The sequence below is a fragment of the Agelaius tricolor genome, unplaced genomic scaffold (assembly GCF_023055355.1).
Source record: "Agelaius tricolor isolate 1412-34295 unplaced genomic scaffold, bAgeTri1.0.p SCAF_8, whole genome shotgun sequence".
Classification (NCBI taxonomy): Eukaryota; Metazoa; Chordata; class Aves; order Passeriformes; family Icteridae; genus Agelaius; species Agelaius tricolor.
Window position 1 is genome coordinate 25,443,180 of NW_027269268.1, and position 23,611 is coordinate 25,466,790.

General features: G+C 35.5%; 1 protein-coding gene across 1 annotated transcript in view; it reads left to right on the forward strand.

Moving 5' to 3' along the window:
- TLL1 (tolloid like 1) overlaps positions 1-23,611 on the forward strand; it is a 125,581-nt gene that overhangs the window by 48,475 nt on the left and 53,495 nt on the right. The window contains exons 2-6 of the mRNA XM_071432012.1: positions 6,163-6,273; positions 10,170-10,250; positions 12,377-12,529; positions 14,526-14,643; positions 21,754-21,932. Of these exons, the coding sequence (XP_071288113.1) occupies positions 6,163-6,273; positions 10,170-10,250; positions 12,377-12,529; positions 14,526-14,643; positions 21,754-21,932 (642 nt within the window). The remainder of the gene's footprint in view (positions 1-6,162; positions 6,274-10,169; positions 10,251-12,376; positions 12,530-14,525; positions 14,644-21,753; positions 21,933-23,611) is intronic.

Here is a 23,611-nt window from a genome sequence, read left to right on the forward strand (position 1 = left end):
TGTCATAAAAGTTTACTAGTATCTAGTAAATTGCATTAAAACTTGTTCTTCTGAGGCTACATCAGTACCACATACAAGCTAGCTGATTTCTGGATAGCTTTGTGTGTCCATGTCAGCTGCTGTCAAAGGATGCCACGTTCAAAAGTATGGAGGAATGAATTTCCAACTGGTGTACAGTCTGGAGATGTTTAAAGATAGCTAATTTTTGATGTATCTTTGAAAATAGGCTACCTTGGTCTTCTATTTCATGCTGTTAAAGTTTCACTTAACTTCCCTTCTTGGACATATTTTTGTCCAATAAAAGGGCAAATTGATTATCTAACACTTGATTAAATTAGCTTTTGCTTGAAAGTTTTGTGGGCTCTGTATGGCAACGTGGAAATTTATTGCACAGTTACAGCTGAACGTAGCACTTGTGATGAAAAATGATAGAAAGAGTTCAGGGTATGGTGTGCAGTGTTATGCTCATGGTTGTACACAAGATCATTTGCTGTTTATTTGCCCTGTCTTGTTCTCAGTTTGATAATTTCTAAAAAACAATGTGTATTGCACCTGAAAATCTTGCAAAGACTGAAATAATTTGAAGACCATGGTAATACAGAATAAGGTTAGTTGCAGTAGTGTATGTTGCTGTCCTTGCAATGAGGTAAAATGGTTTTTACTTACTTAGCTTTAATCTTTCCATTTTCTGTTCAGATTTACAGGCCGTTATGTAAGTTGTGAATGGATTGTATGGAATAGTGTGACTCACCAAGATAGAACATAGTGCTCATAGCTGTGTTGGTACAGGGAAGTGCTCAATGACTCAGCTATAGAAGAGTCTGCTAATTAGAACTGCTGTGCATGTGGATTTAGATGAATATCTTCCCTGAAGCTGTCCAATACACATTCTGGCACCTCTTACTGCATGAATTACTGGGCAGGCTTTGCTTTGTGTTGGGCATATCACCTTTAAGGATGTTAAAGGACCTCTTGAGATTTCTTTGTTATGCCTTGCAGCTTTCTATTTATTTATTTATTTTTTGTTATCCATTCTTGGCAGCTTCTGCAATAGGGATGAGACACAAACTCTTTGTGCTTTGCCCTCCCAGTAGCATACCAAAATTTGAGGTTTTCCTTTTGAAATTTCTTCTAGTATTGCCTTAATCCTTTCATTGGTATCTTCTCAGTATAGGAGTAATCCCCCTGTCGAAATTCTGTCTACTCACAGGACAAGATCACAGTTTACATCTCAGTTTACATCTCAGTTTGGGAAGGTCTCAGTTGAACATGTTTCTAGGCTGAGGAATCATCAGACCAAATCAGGCCCTGGGAATGGTTTCTGGGTGGTGTTGGTCTCTAGGGGCTAGCTGAGTGCTCCCGACCTACCCCAAGTCAAGTTGGTTTTCTTTGGCTGTGCTGCGGTGCTGTAGGGACAAACACCAGCAATCCCAACTAACTTGCATTTTATGTTGTTACTAATATTGGTATGAATGCTAGCAGGAATATATTTTATTAAAAAAATGGCTGTTTATGATTTGAGTTTTAAAAAGCAAAATTGTAGAAGGAATTGTGATGAAGCTTAAAGTAGATAATTCTGTTATTGCAATTATAAGAACATACTCCTGTCTGTATTTTGCAGACTTACATGTTAATTAATATTTCAAATCCTAGAATAAGCCATCCTACTACATATTGCAGCCCGATGGTATTTAGCAAATAATTTCTTTCTTCCAGACATCTTGAAAGTTGTGAAAGATGTTTTTATTATCACTGTATATGCTCATTGACTCATACCATGCGTGTACATTTCTATAAACATAAAATAGTTCAACTGTCCTTTTTGAAAATTACACAACTTCTTATTTTCCGGTTTGTTTAGTGCTGGTGAGCTAATTGGCTACAGGTTGCAAACTTGTCTGCTTTTGTGGCAGTGTTTTGTGTTTATAAGACTTTTTAGAAAGTGCTGTTTAACTGAGAGCTTTTGAGTTGTGTGAAAGCAGAACTGCATTTCCTGGTTAAGTGTCTTCTTTGTTTTAACAGCTCCACAAAAATCCCTCTCCACTGTTACAGGAAAACCTCTATTTACTGCATAACCAGGTTTTGTCCACCTTTCAGAAACTGCTGCGTGTATTCTGTTGAATTTGTTTAAGTGCATCATGTTGGGACCGTATAAAACATATGAAAATAGAAAACAAAACCAAAAACTACTACCTGGCATAGAGTATTGTCTTTATCAAGTACTGGACAAAAAGGTCCATTTTCTTTTTTCTTAAGAACCTTTATATAATAAAAGCCATTTGAATTACTTTTTCTGTGCAATTAATACTGTCTCAGATATTCAACAGATATTTCTTAAGTTCATTGGCAGTCTTGCATTTTCAAAATAAACAGAGCAGCCTTGATATCTGTAATATCAAGTTTTTGTGATCACTGAATAAATAGGTAGGATAAGAGATAATATGACGCAGACTTAAATAAGTAGAGGTACCTTAAGTTCTGTTTGGATCACTTTAAAAGTTTTCTATCCATTTTTTTCAGTTTTGTTTCCTTGCTTAGTCAATTCATTATCAGATTCTTGTTAATTTTCCAGATGAAACATATGAATTAAATATGTGTGAAAAATGACTGAACAGCTGAACTGATCAAGACTGTCAGAAGTTCCTTAGAGGGAGCTACTAAAGCTCTTAATCCTAACATGCTCTTAGCAAAGCCTTTAACATCATGCCTTGCATACCCAAACAATCCTCTGCTTGCTTTCTGTAACGTTAACATTGGTTTGTGACATGATGAAGAATACCAAGCGACTTCTTCAGATGGTTTCAGGCCATAAAAGCTATAAGGCAGGAGATAAAACTATGGTCTTCTCTTGTTACAAAGTATTTTGACACTCAAACTGGCATTCCCAAAAATGAAAGGATATTTTTAATAGCTACGTGGGATAGTTTTTAAACCTTTTTGATAATTGTGTTGGGGTTATGCTTTAGGCTTTGAAGGGCAGAATTAATATTCAGTGCAGGCCTTTAATTGGAAAAAAGGTGAAATTTTAAAAAACAATTATCAACTCCCTTTTTGTTTCAGTTGATGATTGCTTGGACTACATTGAAATTAAAGAACATCCAGTAAACTGTTGTTTCTTTTGCTAGGTAAAGTTAAATTAATTCAGAAGATCAGAGGTGTAGTTCAGTAAAAATAAAGTGACACTTATTAAATTGTTACTAAAGTTAAATGAGATCTTTTTATCAAGGTTTCTGTGTTTTGGCATGGTTATTGCCCTCTGCAAAACAGAAGTAAAATGAGCCAGTGGCCTGAAGAAAGTTCCAAACTTTCCATTGTATTTTAATCAAATAATCTTATCTATTTCTGATCTTAGTGGTTACTCATATTTCTTTAGTATGTGTCTACTATTGGTCACATATTTGTTTATGCTTACGTGACACTTGTATCAGGACTTATTATTATATTACTGTGGTTATATTATTAGTAAACTCAACCTGGTCCTTGGTTGCTAATCAAAAACAAGATAATGCACCAGATGCTTAACAAAAATAGCTTTCTTTTCCTTTCTAAGGCAACAAAGTTACTCCACACTCGATGAACACTATGGTATATTTTACATATGCACACACAAATTCTATGATTTTATGTCAGACAAATTCACACAAATTAGTATTTCTATTTGAATTTTCATCAATGTTACCACAGTGAACTGGTAAAAGTGATAAAGATGCATCACCAGGACTAGGGCAGATATTTTCCTTTTTCTACTTTATTGTTAGTAGGAAGTTTGATTTTCTTTGGGTTTTCCTATTTATACATCAGTATTACACACAGAAACCAAAGTGATTTCTGCTAATGCATTTCTGTCAGTGGGCTATCTTTTGCATCATCCGCTGTTAATTTGGAATCTTCCTTTTGTTAACTCTCAGTATCACTAGGAAAGAAAAATGGCCTTGCTACTAAGCTTTAGCACATCATTGAGTTTAGTGTGGGCAATCCGTATGACTTCTGCTGGGGCACCTTGTGTCTCTATAGACAGAAATGTTAATAGTTTCTTCCTTTTACAATTTTGTTCTGATTGTTCAAGTTTGCAATCTGTCCGTATGCTTATACAGAGATCCCCATTATGAATGGCATTCAACAGAAAATTCCAGAAGATGTTTATAAAAGTAAATAATATTTAGCTCAAGCAGATGGAGACTACTGACTTTCTTCTTTCACTGTTCAAAACCCTGATAATTTGAGATATTTTTTTCCAAGGAGCTTAAGGGAAAAGAGACACAAACATCTTGAGCTGTCACTGACTTTGTGTCTTGATGGAAATGATGATAAAACCATCACTGGTGAGAACAGGTTAGCTAGAGGAATGATGTCCCCAGTGTGTCCAACATGAGCATGAGAACCGTGACCCTTGGAAGGATAGTGTTCCACAGTGTGCTAGACTGAACAATTTCAGTAATTGTCTCAAGTGCTTGTGGTTTCTAAGAACCATTATCTTGTGTAAAAAATTATGTGTGTAGAAATATTAATATTTGGAGGAAACATAAAATGTTGGTTTTTCTGTGAATTGAAAAGGTTCATTTTTCATTTCACTAATAATTCCATTATTAGCACTGTGCAGATGGTCTGGGGATGTTTTATAGGTACTTTACAAGCAAGGTAAAGTCAGTGAACATCATTTCTCATAGTTGCCTTTTGTTCAGGAAAAATCATGTAAACTGGAGGAGGCAATACAATATCTTGGACTTATTTAAAATACCAATCTTTTTGCTTAAGTAAAAACTAATTTTTTAAAGTGGGTTTAATTCAACACCAATAAATGTGAGCATCTTATTCTGAGAAATGAGTAACTTTTGCAGCAACATGAAACTACTGTGATGAGAATATTGTCTGATGAGTGGTCTTTAAAGTGTGATATAAAAAGCAAACAGAGAAGAAGAAGAATACATTTAACGGCAATGTTTAGGATCAGTGTGAATGGAGGAAGACTAGAGAGGTTGATTTGGTAAGAGCTGGACTTGGACTAGGGTTTATTTGAGTAGAAGTGAAGAAAATTTGCTGTAGAACTGTGTAACAAACAATCAAGCAGTTAATGATGTCTCCCTCGATGGGGGAAAGAAGCAAAGGAGTTGAAGATGAAACCGAGATTGAATCCAGGGGTTTTGTGACTCTGAGGGAACAGGAAAAGGAGGAATTTGGATAAGGATGCTAAACAACCACTTTCAGCTCCTGTTAATTGGTACATGCTCTGTTGTCTTCATTCCCAGCAGTTAAGAATATGGCTGTTGAGTTCAGCTTTAATGCTAGGTTTAAATTGGCAGGGAGATGTCAGGATAAAATCTCTGCAGAAATAGGTGGAGATGAAAGTTTGAGGTTATAGATCCCGAATTCCTGGAAGTGGGATTGTATCATGGTCCACTGAGTTGTAGAGGCAACTTAGGGAAGATGAGTTACCTATGAAGAAGTGAAAAAGAAAAAACCTGAAAGAAAAAGCAAAGAGAGAAGAAGAAATCCACCAAAAAGGCCAAAGGAAGGTTAAAAAGAGATTGGAGCTTTGAAAAGTAAAGAATTTGAAAGCATCCTAATTGTGACATTAACTACAAAAGGAAAGCATACAAATAAACTGAGGGGAGAATAAAAAATAAAGGGTTTTAGGGTTTTTCTTTTCTCAGTTTAACAGAAAACAGATATATTTAATGATCTGAGCAAAACATAATGCAATATAGAAAGCAACTGAAACGTAATAAAAACTCCTTCAATAATTACTATTTTTAGAAAGATGTTAGGAAACGTAAAGGTTCTGTTTTGTCAGAAATGTATATATTTTACTTCATAGTTCAAATATTGACATCTCAGGGTCTTTTATACTTTGTTGTATTTACATAGAGAAAACTACACGCTAAAAAATTATTTATAGAATGACTCTAGATTTAAGTTACTGCATTTAGATAATGTACAAAGAAACCAAATAGATAAAGATTCTGGAATAAGTTATTAGTCTTTTACTAGGTAGTTTTCTTATTTTCTCTGCATAAAAATGTAGATTAGTAAGGAAATATATGTGATGTAAATATATATTTGTCATATACTTTCCCGAAGGTTGTAAACATGGTATTATATTCTTCAGATTGGCTTTATTGTCCAATAATTCTTTAATTAAATTGAGCTCTTTTTTATTTAAAGCTGTCTTTTGGGGAGATATTGCCTTAGATGATGAAGACTTAAAAATCTTTCAAATTGACAGGACGATTGACCTTACGCAGCACTCCAACGAAAGACTTGGCCATAACACAGGTATGCTATTTCAAACTTGTTTTAATTTATTTTTCCTGTTACTTAATTCTGAAGACAATTTGTGTTTTAAATGTGGAAAGTCAGTATAATGTCTTGGATAACTTTAGTTTACACTTAAAAAAGTTGTTAAACAAAAGCTATAGATTCACATTAGGGAAAAGAGAAGCAAAACATTAAATTTTATTCCAGCATTTCTGTTTAAAAATGTCTTGTTGAATTGAGGAGCAGAAACTTGTAGGTAGATTAGAGTCTACTCTGCAGGTGGTCATGTGGGAAAGGAAATTGTACAAAGCTTTGATTTCGTCACTGAAAGTTCCTGATAGCAGAGCCCAAACACACTATGGAGAACATATGTGGTATCCTGGAGGCAAAATTGGAAGCCTAGCATTGCAACCTCTCCTTTTGCTTTTTTTTTTTACTGTTATGTCCAGCTCTGTACCCAGACCTAGATGAAACACTAGAATGTGTTCATCATCCTTTCTAGACATGCCTTGTCTAAAAAACCAATTATCTATTTGAGATTTAATAATGTTTCTATGCTATTGTTAACATACAATGCATTAGCACCAGAAGCTGCAATCTGATTAACAGAGGCAGCTGGGTATTCAGACAGATAGATAAAGATTTTTTTAAATGTGTAAATGTCTCTTTTCAAGGGAGAAAACATAATCCATGCCTAAATGGATGTCTGTCTAATGTCTAAAAATATTTATGCTTTCAGGCTGTGATTAGTAAATTGATAACTGAGAATTTGTAAACTTTCAGGTTATGATACAAAAAAAGCCAACTTACTGAGAAAAAGTCTGGAAAAAATGTTAATAATAAATTTAAAAATTTATTACTGAAATTTGTTTTCAGTTAAGCATGTTTTATGTATGCCTGAACTGAGCTACCATAACTTATTCCTGATATGTGGAAAAAAAATTTCAGACCAAAGAATCAATTTTGAATTTAAGCTTTCAATATTGATATATTTAAAAATATTTTTATTCATTCTAGGTAGATACTGTGATTAGAGTATTTTTATGACAACTTGAAAATTTATCTCCTTTTTACATCTACTTGTTTTTCCAAAATAGGAAAACTTTTGGTCACATCTAGATCTGGACTAGATCTAAAAATGTTAATAAAATTAGTGGTCTCTCTGCTCTCCTCTCCTCCAAACAAATAGTTTTAATTGCCTTTGAAGATATCTCAGGCACTAGTTTTGTTGAAAAAATGTAGAACATCAGTCATTTCCCCTTGCCAGTCAAGTGATTTCTTTGGCTTGCTGACTCCCACTTCTTTTTGCTTTTCTACTTTTGAACTGCAAAATTGTTATTATTTTTTGATTTCCACACAAATACACAAATTTCTAAGCATTTAAAAATTATATTTAATTTTCTAATACTTAGTTTTTTTCCTTTTTTATGTGTTTTGTGACACGCACATTATGTTTTCTTGTGGATGGTATCCTGTTCAGGATATTGGATCACCCTGTTAAGTATTGCTAATGCATTTGCACCAGTTGTTTCTACCTTTATTGCACAACAAGAGTCGATTCAATTGTGGTGATCAGTGGGACTAAACTTTGGAGAACAAACTCTCCTAAGTTAATGACTTCATAACTGCTCTCAGCAAACCCTCATCATTCTTGATCTTTCCAAAAAGAGCATTAGAGAAGTCAATTTTACACTTTGCATATGTAATATATTTTTCTAAATTTACAGCATTCTTGATGTGTAATCTTGGAATTGTGTGCTCGTCTCTCCTAATTCCAAAAGAGTAAAATTGTAACTAGCTCATTAGTATTGGGTAGCAACTGGAAAAGGAATAAAAGCAATCCTAGGTATCTGTAATCTAGAATACAAAATTTAGTCGTTGTTACAGACACAATGGCAACGAATTGTAAGCTTGATTTCTGTGCACTTTCTATTGTAGATTTTCACAGCCTAAAGGTGATATCAGGTAGAAGGATTAGATACTTGGTTGTAAACCATCAAGAGGAAGTGATGGAGTCACAGTTGTTATTGAAACTCTAATTAAAATCCTGAGGCTCACAGGCTGTGATTCACATTGTGTGACTGCTCCTTTTTGTGAGGATTATCTGCCTGGATTTGCGGGGTTAGATAATCTGTGAGCTTCTTGGAGTATGTCTCTGTCATTTCATTTTTCATTTTGTACAAGCAAAATGCATAATCACTGTAAACAGAAAACAAGAGTAAACCTGATAACATTTATGTGTATAGTTTTATAAGTCTGGACTTCCAAAAGTATCCTCCTTATCCTGCCTGAATTATGAGAGGATGCAGCAAATAGGAATTAAAACTTCTTTAGTCTATATGGTTTGGCAAGGCTGCATGTGAGACAGCTTAGTTAAGTGAGAAACTTTTTTGGTTTTTCACTAAATTAAATACATAGACTGCAATAAGACAGAAGAGTGTTTTGGGTGTTTTTTTTCCCCTAAAAATATAGTATAACACTTAAGTAACTAATGGATTCTTTAGGGGTTTTCTGTTATGTTTGACAGTTGATGCTTATAATGATTTTTTAAATATTTATTTGGAATGCTTAGCTATAAGCCTTATTTTATAAGATGAATGTGAACATGAGAGACAATTACATTAATGATGATCAATGTTCTATCCTCTGCACTTTATGTTATAGTTACCCTGTAACTTGTTGGAAAGGAATGTGTTGATCTATTACCTCATATATTTAAAATGTTTTTAAAAATTTGGAAAATTTTTCTCAAGGGAGTCAGCAGCTATGTGTCAGTGTAATGCAAATAATTAGGCACGTTGTCATTCACTGAGCAGCCACACACTCACTTGCCTTATATGGAATTTTCTCATCTGTAATATGAATTTAAGTTGCTGCTTAAAAAATATATTTTCTGCATAGATATTAAATTTTTTTATAGAAAGTTGGGAAAGGCCTTTTTAGTGGTGCTGGAAGTTTCAGTGGTCTGGTTTTTCATATCTTTTTACTTTTTCAGTTGTTAAAGTAGTTTAGAAACTCTCTTGTCCTATAACAAGTAGTGACTTGTAAAATAGAACTTACTGCAAACCTCTAAAATCACAAAACTTTCAGAACAATTCTGAATTATTTAATTTACTCATGTAGTGTAGTCAGTGTTATTGCTTCTGCTTTACTGGTGTTTGAAAAGCCACTTGTAGCTGCAAAAGGTTTATTTGTGAAGGGGGGATGTATCAGACCCAGATGCAGTAAACCCAGAAATGTGTTTTATTTCTGTAAATGGCATGGTAAATGTTAAAATAAACTTCTTCCTATCTTAGGCTTTCATTGACTGCTGTAATTACACAGACATATATGTGTGTATTACTGCAATATACACCAGCATGTGATGTTTCAAGGCCTTAAAAGTGCATTGACATCTCTATTTGCATGCTAGCAAAGAAAAACAAATATTTCATGGCAAAATCAACCATATTAAATTTTGCTGGGTTGGTTTGTTTGTTTGTTTTCTGATGAAACTTTGGCTGTTTGCTTTTTCTCCTTCCCCTCCCTTGAAATGAGAAAATTATGGAATGCATTCAGGAAATTTCTTTGAGAGTAACCCTTTTAGCTGTCAATCAATATGGCTCTGAGGATGTCAAGGTCAGCAGGAAGAAAAAAAGCTCCAAATAATAATTAGATGATGTAATTGTCATGACTTGCCTGAATAACAAAGACATGTTGGCTTATATTCATGGAATGTGTATTAGAAAAATTTTCAGCTAATCATGTGTTTTTATCGCATTGTCAAGAGTACTTGAAATGTTTTTATGGAAATTATCAAAGAATATGAAGCTTCCTTTAGGATGCCTCTCTAGGCTAATATGGTTGCTGTGTTTGTAAAATTCCACAGTTTTAACTTTTGGAAATTTCTTTCTTTTTTTCTTTTATTTTTAAAGGTGGCTTTGGAGAGCATGGAATGTCAAAAAAACGCGGTGCCCTCTATCAGCTTATAGAGAGGATAAGAAGATTTGGCTCTGGTATTTTCACTGTTTAAATTAGCAAGTTGCCTGATGTGATAGTGTATCATAAACATTAATGATGATAGTACTTTAACACTTTAAAGCCTTTCTGTATTACTATTGGCATAAACAAATTATAAAATTATTAGTGCAAGAATAGTAATGAAGAGATTAACTCTTTAGAGTTCTTCTTCCAGCATGAAATCTGAAAGCTAAAACACATAGTTTTAAATGTTATATTAAAAATTGCTTAACGTTGTTTTATGACTGCATTCACAGTTATGGGCTTAACTAATGTCAATACAGTGTCTTTACACTGCAAGTAGAGTATGCTGCAAAGCTGCTAATTTAATTTGTTTCCTACTTTTTTCTGGCTCCAGGTGGGGCACTCTGATGATTCATACCGTAAAGCATTTGTGGTGTGTTGTGCTGAACAAGCGTATTTTTATATTAATCATACTCTTGTCAGCATGAATGTAGTTAAATTGAGCAGCACATGGAGGTGGAATCCCCCCTAACTCCGGCTGAGTTCACACTCTATATTTGATGCAAGAAGACATCACTTTAATGTTGTGTGAAACCTCACTTCAAAAAGGAAATTATGTGCAACTCCATTGTAATTGCACCACATTGTGTTAATCGGAGCACAGTAACTGCCTTTGCAGAGGTGCTTTGATATATAATCTTCATTCTTTAAAGGAGAATTAAAATTTTAGTATTGCATAAATTCTTGTCATCTTTTGGGTGTAGTTTGGAATAATTTTCTTGCTTAGACCTCTAAAGAGCACAAATAAAAATTATTTGGAATGGTAAAACATCTAAATAAGTGTGTGATGTGGTTCAGTAATGACTGCATACTAATACTAATACATATTTTTACTAAGTGTAAAAATAGTTTTCCGTAAAGAGTCTGCTTATACTGTAGACACTTTGTGTGTAATTTGTTGTGTAATTCTCATTTACACACTCATTTAATTACAAAAATTAATAATTTGCTTTACCTGTATTTGGTTGGTGTTTTTTTTTTAAATCCTGTAATTTTCTGTATTATTCCTGGTACAATTCAAGTTGCATGTTGGCTGTCACAAAGGCAGGCTTTTCTTCCCAAGTATCAGAGCTTCCTCCCTGCCTTGTGCTGTAGCTTCTTCCTTGTCTTCCTATTGCTGCTCTCTCAGCCTTGGGGCTGTGCCGACATTCCTTACCATGACTCTGCCCTGGAATCCTCCCCGATTCTGACATGGTCATTAACACTCAAGTGCAGCTGGTACCACAGGGAATTCTCTCAGAGGGAAAATGTAATCTTCCACCAGGAATAAGAAAAAAGGCTTCAACTGCACTGAGTAGGATTTGTTAACCACTTTTTGAGGGATCCATTTTGATCAACTGGCCAGATCTCCAAACCAACTTACAAATTGTTCAGAAACACCTGTTTTGGTGTCCAAGTCCTTGTCTAACTACCCTTTTCCTTTTCTGTTCTCACAGTAGGTTTCAGCTGATTTAGAAAGATTTGCCTGTAATGGGGTTAATTGTGATAGTATCCCTGAAAATGGTAGACACTTTTTTCTCATGTAAAGAAATTCCAGCCATGAGTAAAACCTACCTATGGGTTTCCAAATGTTATTTTATGGAAAATGTATGATTTCTTACTGTCCAGTGCTTTAAAGATGGTCATTGTACTTGCTTTTTCCAGATCATACAATAAAATGAAAGGGATAGTGAATGTCTCGATTAGTTTGAGTCTGTCCAAACTCTGACATTCTTTGCTGGAAAAATCTTCATTTATTTAAAAAAAAGGACCAAAACAAGAGCTGGAGAAAATTGAATGCAGAAAACACCACCACAACCACAGGGAGTGTGATTTCTTAAATATTTTTATAAAATGAGAAAATTTAGTTGCACTTACACAATGTACATTCCAGTTGATAAACATATGTGCGAGATTGTTACTCTAGATGTATTCCAAAAAAATAAAGATTCAGACTTAATGTCTTTCTCAGAAAACTGTGTAATAATAGACTGTCATGTAACAGCCATGTCCTGCTTTGAAAGGGTATAAAGAAATCTGAGTTTGACTTGCTAGAAAAGAATTGCTCTCCTTTTTCATGTGTGTGTGATCTCATTCAATGTTTTAATTATCATTGCAGGTTTTGAGCAAAATAATACATCTAAAGGAAGAACTACTGTAAAATTCTCAGGGAAAAATGAGAAAAACCGATTTCCCAGAGCTGCTACATCACGAACAGAAAGAATATGGCCAGGTGGTGTCATTCCATATGTAATAGGAGGAAATTTCACTGGTAAGCTTTGTGCTTTGCGTGAAAAGAGGAAATATAATTTTTGAAAAATTGCCTTCTTTTTTTTTTTTCATTTTTAGAAGTGAAGTCATGCTATGGAAGTCAGTAGAAGGGTTTCTGTTGGAACAGGCCTGAAGTACATCTGTTTTGAAATATTAGTCATACTTAATTGTTTTCAAAGGCAAGCTACATAATAAAAAATGTATAGCAACATTTTAGAGAGGGAAAGCTCTGCTTCTTTACCTAATATTTCTTGTTGCACATTTGTTTCCATGAGCCTAAGTAATCGAATGTCAAGGAATTTTTTTTTTAAACGCAGTATATTTAGCACAATAATATCTTCAGTTTAACTGGTCTGCCATGTATTCTTCTAAACCGATTTCACTTAACAAACTGACTCAAATGTGTTTTGTCATTCCTCAATTTGGTTTTCAGATGGGTACACACAGACACTGTATATGACAGAAATAAAGACTGGATGCCCTAGATATAAAATTCTTATCAGAAAACTGTAGAAAAAGTAAAAACATTTGTTATCCTTTGAAAAGGTAAACAGGTTAATATCAATGTGGATGTAAGAGATAATTTAAAACAAAAACGGAGCAAGGAAAGCAAAGAGATAAGGGAAAATATATGAAATAGTATCTTCCCTGTATATGATAATACAGTGAACAAAAAGAAACATGCAAATGCTCACACATTGTATATGGAGAAACCAGTCATTCCTTTCAAACTGACAGCTATAGTCAGGCTTTCAGTTTGGGTATTTACATAGTACTGTGCCAAATGTGACCTTTGCATTAGGATTAGTCTTCTGAAATAACTGTAGGAAACTGTAGGAAAGCACCATATTAAAGATTTTGCCTTTTTCATAATGAAAGATAAATTCTAAAGCTTAGAAAAAACATCTTAAAGATAAAAGAAAAGGGCAAGATGGGATGGAATAACCTTTATTTGTTTTTTTAGAATCTGATGTGATTTGAACTTGTTCTTTTTACAAAGTTTCAGGTTTTGTTTGTAAGTTTTAAAAAGGTTAGATTTTTTGGTTTGTTTAATTATCTTATGTTTTAACCTGCAAGGTGAGTGTACTTCTGCTAGCATATTCTTGCCAGATAATACTCTTTGTGGATTTTCAGCTCAGAAGAAATACAGATATATTCTCACATGTTGCCTCTATGTCAGTGAGCTTTGTCTTTTGTCACACAATGAAATTACATTGCTCTGCTCTCTGAAGTTTTGTTTTGTGCTGAGAGTTGGCCTGGATGATTCTGCATCTAGGGAATAGTTCTGACCTTTTCTGAATGTATTTCTCATTTTAAAATCAAATACCTAGGTATGCTTTTACCAAATTCTGAATTTCCCACTTTTGGTGGATAGTTTGTTTTCTGAGAGATTTTGATGCAAAGAAGGGGAGACTGGTCCCTGTTCACGACAGCCTTATTTTAATCAAATGTTTTTACCAGTATGCCTATTGGCATGGCTTAGATTTAACTGGTGTCCAGACTGGAAGGCTGTAGGATTTTTTAAATTTTTTTTTTGTTTCTACTAGATAGATAAGTATGATGTAAAGTTAATCAGTTTTGGTTGTTATTTTACTTTCTGTTTTTTCGAGCTTTTTTTCTCCCCCAGTGTAATTCACTTGATAGTTTCATCTGTGAAATTACTTAGTGAATGTTGTGCTGATGGAGGCACATAAGCAACGCTGTATTTCTTCTGCTGTCTTCCTCTGGTGTAACACAGTCGTGATCTTTATGGCAGGATTTATATTTACTGGGGTGTGTCAGGCAGTGTGAGCCCCCTTGCAGGCACATCTGTTATGACGAACTGACGGCCTGAGCATCCCTTTAGCTGGAATCTTGCCATACACGGGACTGCTGGGACACACAGGGCTTTGTGATTCACTGACTACTGCCAGGCCCATGTTCCTAGTACGGGTTGTGAGAAGGAAGGTGCAGCTGGGAGGCTGCTGTGGTTTCACCTGCTGCACTTTTCGTTGCAGGCACGCAGCGCGCCATGTTCAAGCAGGCCATGCGGCACTGGGAGAAGTACACCTGTGTCACCTTCATCGAGCGCAGCGATGAGGAGAGCTACATTGTCTTCACCTACAGGCCCTGTGGGTAAGTGTGCACCTGGGGGAACACACAGTCCTGCTCTCTGCCTTTGGCTCTCGGCCACGTCTGTCAGCTTTGCACCCAAAAGGGAATATAAGCTTCACAGGAAAATCAATAATTAATGCATTTCAATGATGCACGTGTTCTGCCTGGCTTTTAAGTTCATTGGAACAGGTATGTGTGGTAACTTTGTAAAGTTGCACCTCTTTGGTGTATTTTTAGATAAAATTATCTTAATATATACACATATAGATATTACTTATTTCTTGCTTTCTGTCATGCTTCCAATATTCATATGTGTTGTTCTAAAGGTATTTCAGGTTTATTATTTGTTTATTCTTAGCTTTCTCCATGTCACATATTTACTGCTGAATTAAATATGGACATCTACCCCACATCCCTTTTCCAGCTAAATTGTTGTTTGTTGTAATTTTGACTCTCATATTGCTAGACTGTCCTTGCCCAGATTTGTTTAATCACCAAATTTATGGCCATTTTACAGATTCCTTCTTCTGGGTCACTGATGTGTAAAAGTGAACAGGACAGGTTTTATTACTCAGGAGTGCAGCTTTCCATTAATCATCATGTTTCATCTTCAGATATTACTGCTCACAAATGCCTCTGTCAGCTATATTTGCTATTTATTCTGCTCAGAATTCTTAATTTTATATGGTGCTTAGTGAACTTCCTGAGTGCACCGTGTTCATTTCTCAAGAAGAGTGCACACTGCCTATGGAAATTTTATACTTCTGACAGTCACCTCCTGTTTGAGTTGTAGGCTCTGCAGTGAACAGCTCTCTGTCTTACTGACTTCCTGATCATTGAGCCCTTTACATGTCTACTTTTGAATCATAATAGGATAGGGTAGTGAAAAAAAGTTTTGGGACCTCCTTGTGTTGTAGGAATGATCCTGGATGTATTTAACTTAGAGTCTAAAATTACATGTAGAATTATCTGTTTCAAGCACCCATTGTATTTTTCTTGAGGTATAGGACAGCATAATAAAATCTACTCCTGGGCTACATTTGAAAGTATAAAAAAAGCATTGCCTTTGCCCCCAAAAGCCTATGAGCCTCAGATCCTTGCAGCAGGGGAGCTTATTCTGTCATATTCTTGTGCCACTGTAGGTTTGCTGTACACTCCCCTTAGAAACAGTGCCAAATGAAATGCACTTTTGTTCTGAGCCAGCATGGGCATTATTTTAGTTGACGACAGCCCTGAGATAGGATTCACCCATTAAGTAAGATTCAGGGATACTGACACACAGCTGGAAGAAAAATGGAAAGCAGAGAATAATCATGATGGTTCCCTTGCACTCACAGAGGCAGAAAGCAATTTAAACAGAAGAGTGTGAAAAGTACAAGTGTTTTTAGTCACTTTAGAAAGAGATCTGTGGGGGTATCTTCCAAATGTAAATCCTACAACTTTGAAATACCCAAAGCCAAATGACAAAAAAATCTCTCCAGCCAAAGAACTGTTCCTTAGGCTGCTTGATGTTTCATGAGATCAAATCACTTCATGGGGAAGGCGGGATTATAACCAGCTTTAACCAGAAGGTTGGAATATACTCAGTATCCACCCCCAAAGTCTAGTTTGCTCTTTTTCATTAATGTTGCTTAATTGAAGGGTACTTCGCAAAATAGAGATAATTTACCAGGGCTGTAACAAGTTCAAAATAAAACCAAAGAAGAGTGTAGCTATGAAAAGTCCATCATTGATGAAATAAAGCCAGGCCAAACAGAAGGAACAGCTGAATGATTTTTCTGGGGGCCCACCAGTTGTTTCAGGAAGACCCAGATAAATAGGGACGTGCATTCTCTGGGTGAGCAGGAACTGTGCACTACCCACCAGCATTCAGGGCTGACGCAGGATTTTCCACGGAAAGAGCCCAGACTGAAGTGACACCAAACCAACTGCAAACACTCTCTGCTGCGTGGCCAGTCGTATTGGAACTGATCTTCAGCTCTTTCCCATGGCACCCTGCTGTGTTGGTTTGTTAGCACATTGTGTCAGTATTGTTTGTACTACCATGGCAGCTAACATTCACAGATGGCCGAGACTTTATTGTACTTAGCACTGCTGAAATTAAAAGCTGAATGATAAACCCGCCCCAAAGAGCACATAGTCAAAACAAAACACATTAACTGAAACAAAGTGGATAGTCATATATGTGGAAATTCAGGTGGTAGTATCTACAAAAGTCTCATATGACAGCATTAGCACACTAGCAAGTGAAGTGTTACTGAGCCTTTGTAAACAATAAGGATATTTTGGAGTGTAATGCATCACATCTTGAAACAGTTCATGGGAAGATCATCCCAGAAGAGCAGTGATTAAAAAAGCATATTTGAAATATAGCAGCTGGTTATAAGAGAGACATGACTTTCTTAAAGTTGAGAGGTTCCATATCAGCAAGGAACAAGAGATAAGTTTTGATTATCATAGACCCATAGGACTGCAAGGGATCTCAGAAAGATGTCTAATGTATTCTTAAGACAGAACAGTTATTCCTATATCATTACTGATATATGTTTATCTAACTTTGTTCTAAAAACCTTCAGAAATGAATATTTCATAGCCTTCTAGGAATTGTATTGCTCAGCATCCTTAATATAAGAATTGTAGGAAGTTTGGGCAGCATTTTTTTGGCATAGCTAAACAAGGTATTTTTTACTGCAATTAAAGGACATTAATTTTTTTCCTATGGTTATAGAAAAGAAATTCCTTTTACTTTTTGAAGAAATCAGTTGTATAGTTTGATATTGTTATTAAATCCCCCCTCTGTTCTATATTCTTGTGGGCTAGAAAACACTTAATTCATTTAATCTTTCCTGGTAAATAATGTTTTCTAGGCCTTTAATCACACTGCTCTTTGAGATTCTTTTCTGCTAGTCCACATCATTCTTGAAATTGATAGCCCCAAAACTAGGGCATATTTGTCCACATGAGTTGTCACTTCTACTGAGCCAGTGCAAGAGATCATTCATATAATTTGTAGCCTCTCCTTCCTCTTAGGTACCTAAGCACAGTTCCTCCCTGTTTCTCAACAGCTGCCATGTTCAGCACATGGTTGGTTGGGATGTTATTCCAAAAAAAAGCCAGAGGTCTTTCCACAACACAGACACCCCATCATTGGTTCCAGTCTTTACCAGGTTTTGCACATCTTAAGATGTCAAGTAATTCTATATTTCCCTTTCCAGTTCTCTTGTATAATTTCCTAAAGGTGCTTGTCTTCACGGTATTTAGCAGTGTCTTCTATGAGTGCAAGCTTAAAAAGTGTTTTCTCTGTCTAACTTCATGTAATATTCCAACCAGCTTTATATCCCCCTTGATATGAACTTCTCTAGTTTGCTTACAGAGTTCAGAAAAATGTCAAAAGCTTTATGGCCACATCCCTTCTTTCCATGAAAATAATTTAATCTGCTGAAGTTGTAAGCTACAATTATTTTCCAACATGTCTGGTTTATTTAACCTGAGTTTGATCAAAGTTAATTATTAAAATATGGTTTAATAATATAGCTGAATCACTTACTTCTTTGAAATTTTCTAATTAGTGATAGTCATTTATATCCATAAGCTGCAGATGTGAAAATAAGAATTATAGTATTAAGATACTAGTGTTTGTAATTCTACTATCAAGCAGTGTACACTAGCATTAATACCAATTACAGCAAGTATTTATAAATCTAGTTGATTAAGGCAAAAAAAACTCTACTTGGTAACAGACTCAAAACACTATTTGCTCACTACTGTTTCTCTATCCTTGTGTTTCTTCCTATCAAATTGGTAGGGCCCAAAGACTCAGTCAGTGCACTTTTCTGCATGCAAAGCCAAAAAAGGGGATATTTGGATAGCACCTAGTCACTATGTGATAATAAGTATTATTGAGTACAAGATCAAGCTTCTTTTTATGTAGTAGAACAAAAAAGAAAGGAGCATTTATATTGTTCTAGTAACTCAGTATGCCTTTGATCTTAATTTGTTCTCCATTAGAAGACTTATACTTTTATAATTTTTATGATAAAAGTCAGATGACTTATTGCAATCGCTGCTGTATCCTCTTGTTTAAGTATTTGACAGATCCATTTGAGATACAGGAAAATAAAATCTCTTTCATATGCTTCTCCAAACACTGTAGAGTGAACAGATGAATATTTTAACCTCTTTGAACTTGCCAGTGTGTTAAAAAAGCATTGCAGGCAAGTTCTTAAAGTTGGTGAAACAGGTAAATTCATTGCCTGAGGTGCGCTTTTGTAGCATGCTTCAGCTAAAGAACATGTTATAAAAGGTGCTCAATCACTCCTATAAAATGAGAAGAAACCAGAGTTGTGCTTAATAGTCTGTGCATAGGGGAGGGCTGACTCACGCTCTCAGGAGTTAAATAACCCTGGCAGCTGGCACAGCTTCCCTGCTGGCTGTGCTGTGGCTCCTGTGAGCAGGAGGGGTGTGATCAAGGCACAGGTTGGCACAGTCTAGAGCATGGTGTGCTGACACAAACACTGAGGGGTGATTTATATAAATACACTGGGATAGGCAGCTGTTAGCTGAGAAATGCTGGTTGAAGTATTGGTGTGGACATCTCCACTGATCAGATAAAGATGCAGGAGACACTTCTGCCATCACAACAAGTCCTCTTGGGGCCGTGAATCAGGACATTTAGTAACCACGATTGTGTGTCTTGATTCCTGAGAAAAGGCAAATTCGTCAAGCCAGTATCTTCTTTGTATAGGTGGAGTTATATCTGTGATTGAAAGAGGTGTTTTCACCAAGAAGAACACTCTGCTTCCTGAGTGAGATTTTGTTTGGAAATTTTGTGAACCTCTTTTTCTTGCTCTGTGTAACATAAAGGTGATCATACACAATCCTAGTATGCTTATGAAATTCATTCTCACCTTCATACAGTCAGTGCCATGACAAACTGATGTTGTGGTCTATGATTTTTATATTGTCACATTTTCAAGGGTGCAGCTTTTTTAAAAAAGGACAACATTGTCCCTACCTGATTCTCTTCCTTTGTATCAAGAGTATTTTTGATGGTAATTGTGAAGTAGTATTACTTTAAAGAATGAGCTTATTGTTCCATTCATTTCACTTTCTCTATGTCATTTGTTTCTCATTGCTCACTATCATTGATCAGCTAGACCGATTAAATGGAATTAGAGATTCATAAATAGTTACTGTCTCCAAATGCTGTCTGGTGCAATAAAGATTAAAGAGATGAGCTTTAAAACCTGCCAGTTGATTCAATTTAAGGGGTGTGACAAGTGCTCATACAGCACAGAGATCTTTTTTTTTTGTCAAACACTCCTGGGGTCAAACCCATAATATTACAAATTAATGTACTTCATAGACTTTTTAAATTTTAGTTTTCCTTATTCTTTGTCTCAGTGCAATTGTTGAAGTAAATTGTTGTAGCTTAATTGGATGTAACTGGTGTGCTTGACAAGACATTCAACCTAACAAATCCTAATGACCCTCTGTAAGTGTGAACTGCTGCTGTTATTTTAAGACTTGGTGTTAATTCTGTTTTCCTTGGCATGTAAAGAAACACTAAATAAATGTCTTTATATTTTCTAGGGAGTACTTGAAATCTGTCAAGTAACCAGTGTAAGGGAACTCTCACCCTCTGGCTGCTTACTTTTTAGGAGCAGGTTAGCATTAAAAAAATAATTCCCAATATGTTGGGGTTTAGATGTACAGTGGTAGACTACCTAGAGGAATATTATGTAAAAGTTTGCAATTAATTTTTTTCTTTTAAAAAAAGCCCTCTTTAAGATCTGTCAGATGAGGTGGCCTAAGTCATTAAACACATTTGAGAATATTTCTTTTTCATTATTATAAGAGTAAAATGTTAAATTATTTTGTCAGACACCTAAAAATCTATCTGATTTATGGAATACCACTAAGAGCTTTCAGAGGTGATCTAAAACACAGTCTTAAAAAGTTAGAGCCTCATTTGGTCCAAAAGAAGTAAGAAAGACAGGAAGAGAAGCTGTAGTCAAAATCCTATTTTATTATTTTGCCCTTGTTATCAATAGTGTCAATAAAAGTAAAGCAGGAGATGTCACAAAAGTTACTAATTATAATAATTTATTTTTCAGTTTTTCCTTTCTATCTGTTGATCTCCTAAATATCACTGTGAAAAAAACTATATTCAATATATAGAGAAATTTTTTCGTCCCCAAATATATCTTTTCCAGCTGAAGCATGTAATGTATATGAAGTCAAAAAAATAGGCATGTTAAAACTATTGAAAATGTGTTAAATAGTCTATGATTTTAGGTCTCAATAACCTATTGATTAGTTTTAAGCCATAAATAATCATTAATGTTCTTTAGTTCTGCATTGCAATTTTTCTCTGTAGAGTTTCCACACAGTGGCCAACATGAAGGCTCTGCAGAAGTGTTTAAACTGTTTTAAACAAAATGATTCTTTCTGCCTTTTCACAATTATATATGCTTATCCTAACTTTATTCCCATCGATCCCTTGCTCTGCCATCATGTGTTGTATTAAAATCATAAAGATTTTTAACTACGAATTAAATTCCAGGACTTATGTATTTAAATGTATTGACTCTACAAGGTGATTTTGCAGGATTATAGGTGAATGGAAAACTAAATAGGTTAAAATTGGTTGCATGGTTGGGTTTGAAGGGTTGTGGTAAATGGATTGGACTCAAGCTGTGACTGAAAGTGCAGTATCATGGGCTTATCCTGTGACCTGGCATTATTAACATTTCTGTCCATGACCCACAAAGACATGGTGGTGCATGCTGCCATCAGAGCATTGCTTATTTTTATTCTTTTGCTTAAAACAAGTTCCTGTGTCATTCTATAGAATGACTGAATAGACTGTCATGACAATGAGAATTCTGTTGATCAAAGCTGACATCTTTTAAGACCTTGAATAATATCAAAAAAAGCTTCACTCATATGTATTTTGAATAATTGACTGCTCTTGTAGAAGACCTAGAGTTTGTGAAAGATCTGAAATTACATTGTGCATTTAACTGTTGAATCTTTATATAATATTTTTTCAAGTTTTAATTGAATTTGCTATGTGGTTTGTAGACATATGTATGGAAACTTTCATCTGTGTTTGTGTTTCAATTACAGGTGCTGTTCTTATGTGGGTCGAAGGGGAAATGGTCCTCAGGCTATATCTATTGGCAAGAACTGTGATAAATTTGGCATAGTTGTCCATGAGTTGGGTCACGTAATAGGGTTTTGGCATGAACATACACGACCAGACCGTGATGACCATGTCACCATCATTAGAGAGAACATCCAACCTGGTGAGACATTCTGACAAGTATTTTGGGAAGCAAAACTCATGTGTTTGTTTTTGGTGTTTCCTTCATCTTCTCAACTCCATTGGAACTGAGTGCTGAATAGCTGAAATAGCAATTATACCTGCTATTCTTCTTACCTTGACTGATTTCAAATTGATTGACAAATAAAATACTGAAATTATAGTATAATATTTTCCAAAGGTCTGGACAAGTAGCAGATCATTAACATAGAGGGCTAGAAGGAGCAAAATAACAATCATGCTCAAAAACTTCGAAAGAAGCCACTGCTCTTAAGGCTCTTTACAAGTTCTATTTCTGTGCTTGAGGAAGGGCATTTCTCCTGTAGGCTTTAGTGAATGGTAAGTAGAAATATGTCTGTAGCTGCTCAAGGGGCTTTGACCTGGGAGGGTAAGGTGAAGAACTTTCAGTCTATGGCAGACAGGCACAGATCCTGCAGTTTACACTTTATTCACCTCACTCTCTACAGAACGTCCAGCTTCAGTCAGTGACCTTGGTGTTGTTGAGATAAAGCATCTGAGGAACTTGAGAATTTTAAACTGTGACTGTCAGCTCTTTGCCACCCTAGCTGTTTGTGCCCTTGCTTGTGTTGGGTAGGCAAAATGGGAGGGAAGTAGGCTTGGAGTAGCTTAGTCTGTTTCTTTAGAAAATATTTTAAAATATTTGAGATACAATGAGTTTTTGCCACTTCATCTAGGACTTGGAAGGAGACTGGCAGCTGATACACACTCCCTTAAGTCTCTAAAGTTCTGAAATGTCATGCATGTTTGAGCCTTCTTTCTTGTCTCACTGTATTATTGACTTGTGCAGATGCTCCTCCCCTTTTCTTTTACTATGATGAGAAAATCAGCTGGAGTGCCATCCTCAGCAGCATGCTCTCCCTTTCAGTTGTTTCTCTGGTTTCTGACTGAAACTACTTCTTGTGGTGTGGCATGAGCTTGAGGATCACTAAATGGGATCAGGAAGCCATGGCCACTGACACATTTGGTTTTTGTTATGTTATGCAGCTTATGTTGGTTAAAATGTTAATGTCACTGCAGGGTCTTTTTGCAAGACTCCAGTGGGAATATGAACTTGGGTAAGGAGTGCTTTGTATTGCTGATGTACTAATTAGGTCAAAGAACTTAGGGTATGGAATTATGAACTAAGTATAATTCCTTTTCTCCTGTTCTGCTCTTGTTAATTTGCCACAGCTGGATCTTGAAAATGTGACTTTGTAGTGTCTGCATTACATGAAGCCTCACAGAGAAAGCTTCAGACTTTGCTGAAGCTGAGTCTCCAGTAGTCTAGTGCTGGATTTAGTATCCAGTTAGAGTGTTAGTATCCAGTCTAATGAGTGAGGAGGGTTCTTCTGGAGTCTTTGCCATCAAAATGATTTCTTTTAGGAATTAAGAACCAAACCAGAAATTTGTATGGACTGTACATGAAGCACATCATGATGTGTGAGGCCTTAATGTGTTTGTTGCATGAAACTAGTCTTTCTAAATCCAAATATACAAATGTGATGTGTGTTTCAGAAGAAGTCTGCCCTATGAGTTAAGGGGGCATAGTAGAGTTGCACACTTCCTCCCAAATTGCAAAGATTTATGAATGTCAGTGAGTAATTAGGTTAGGATCTTTGTTGGTTTTCTTTTCGTGTTTGGTTTTTATCTTTACAGAAAAAG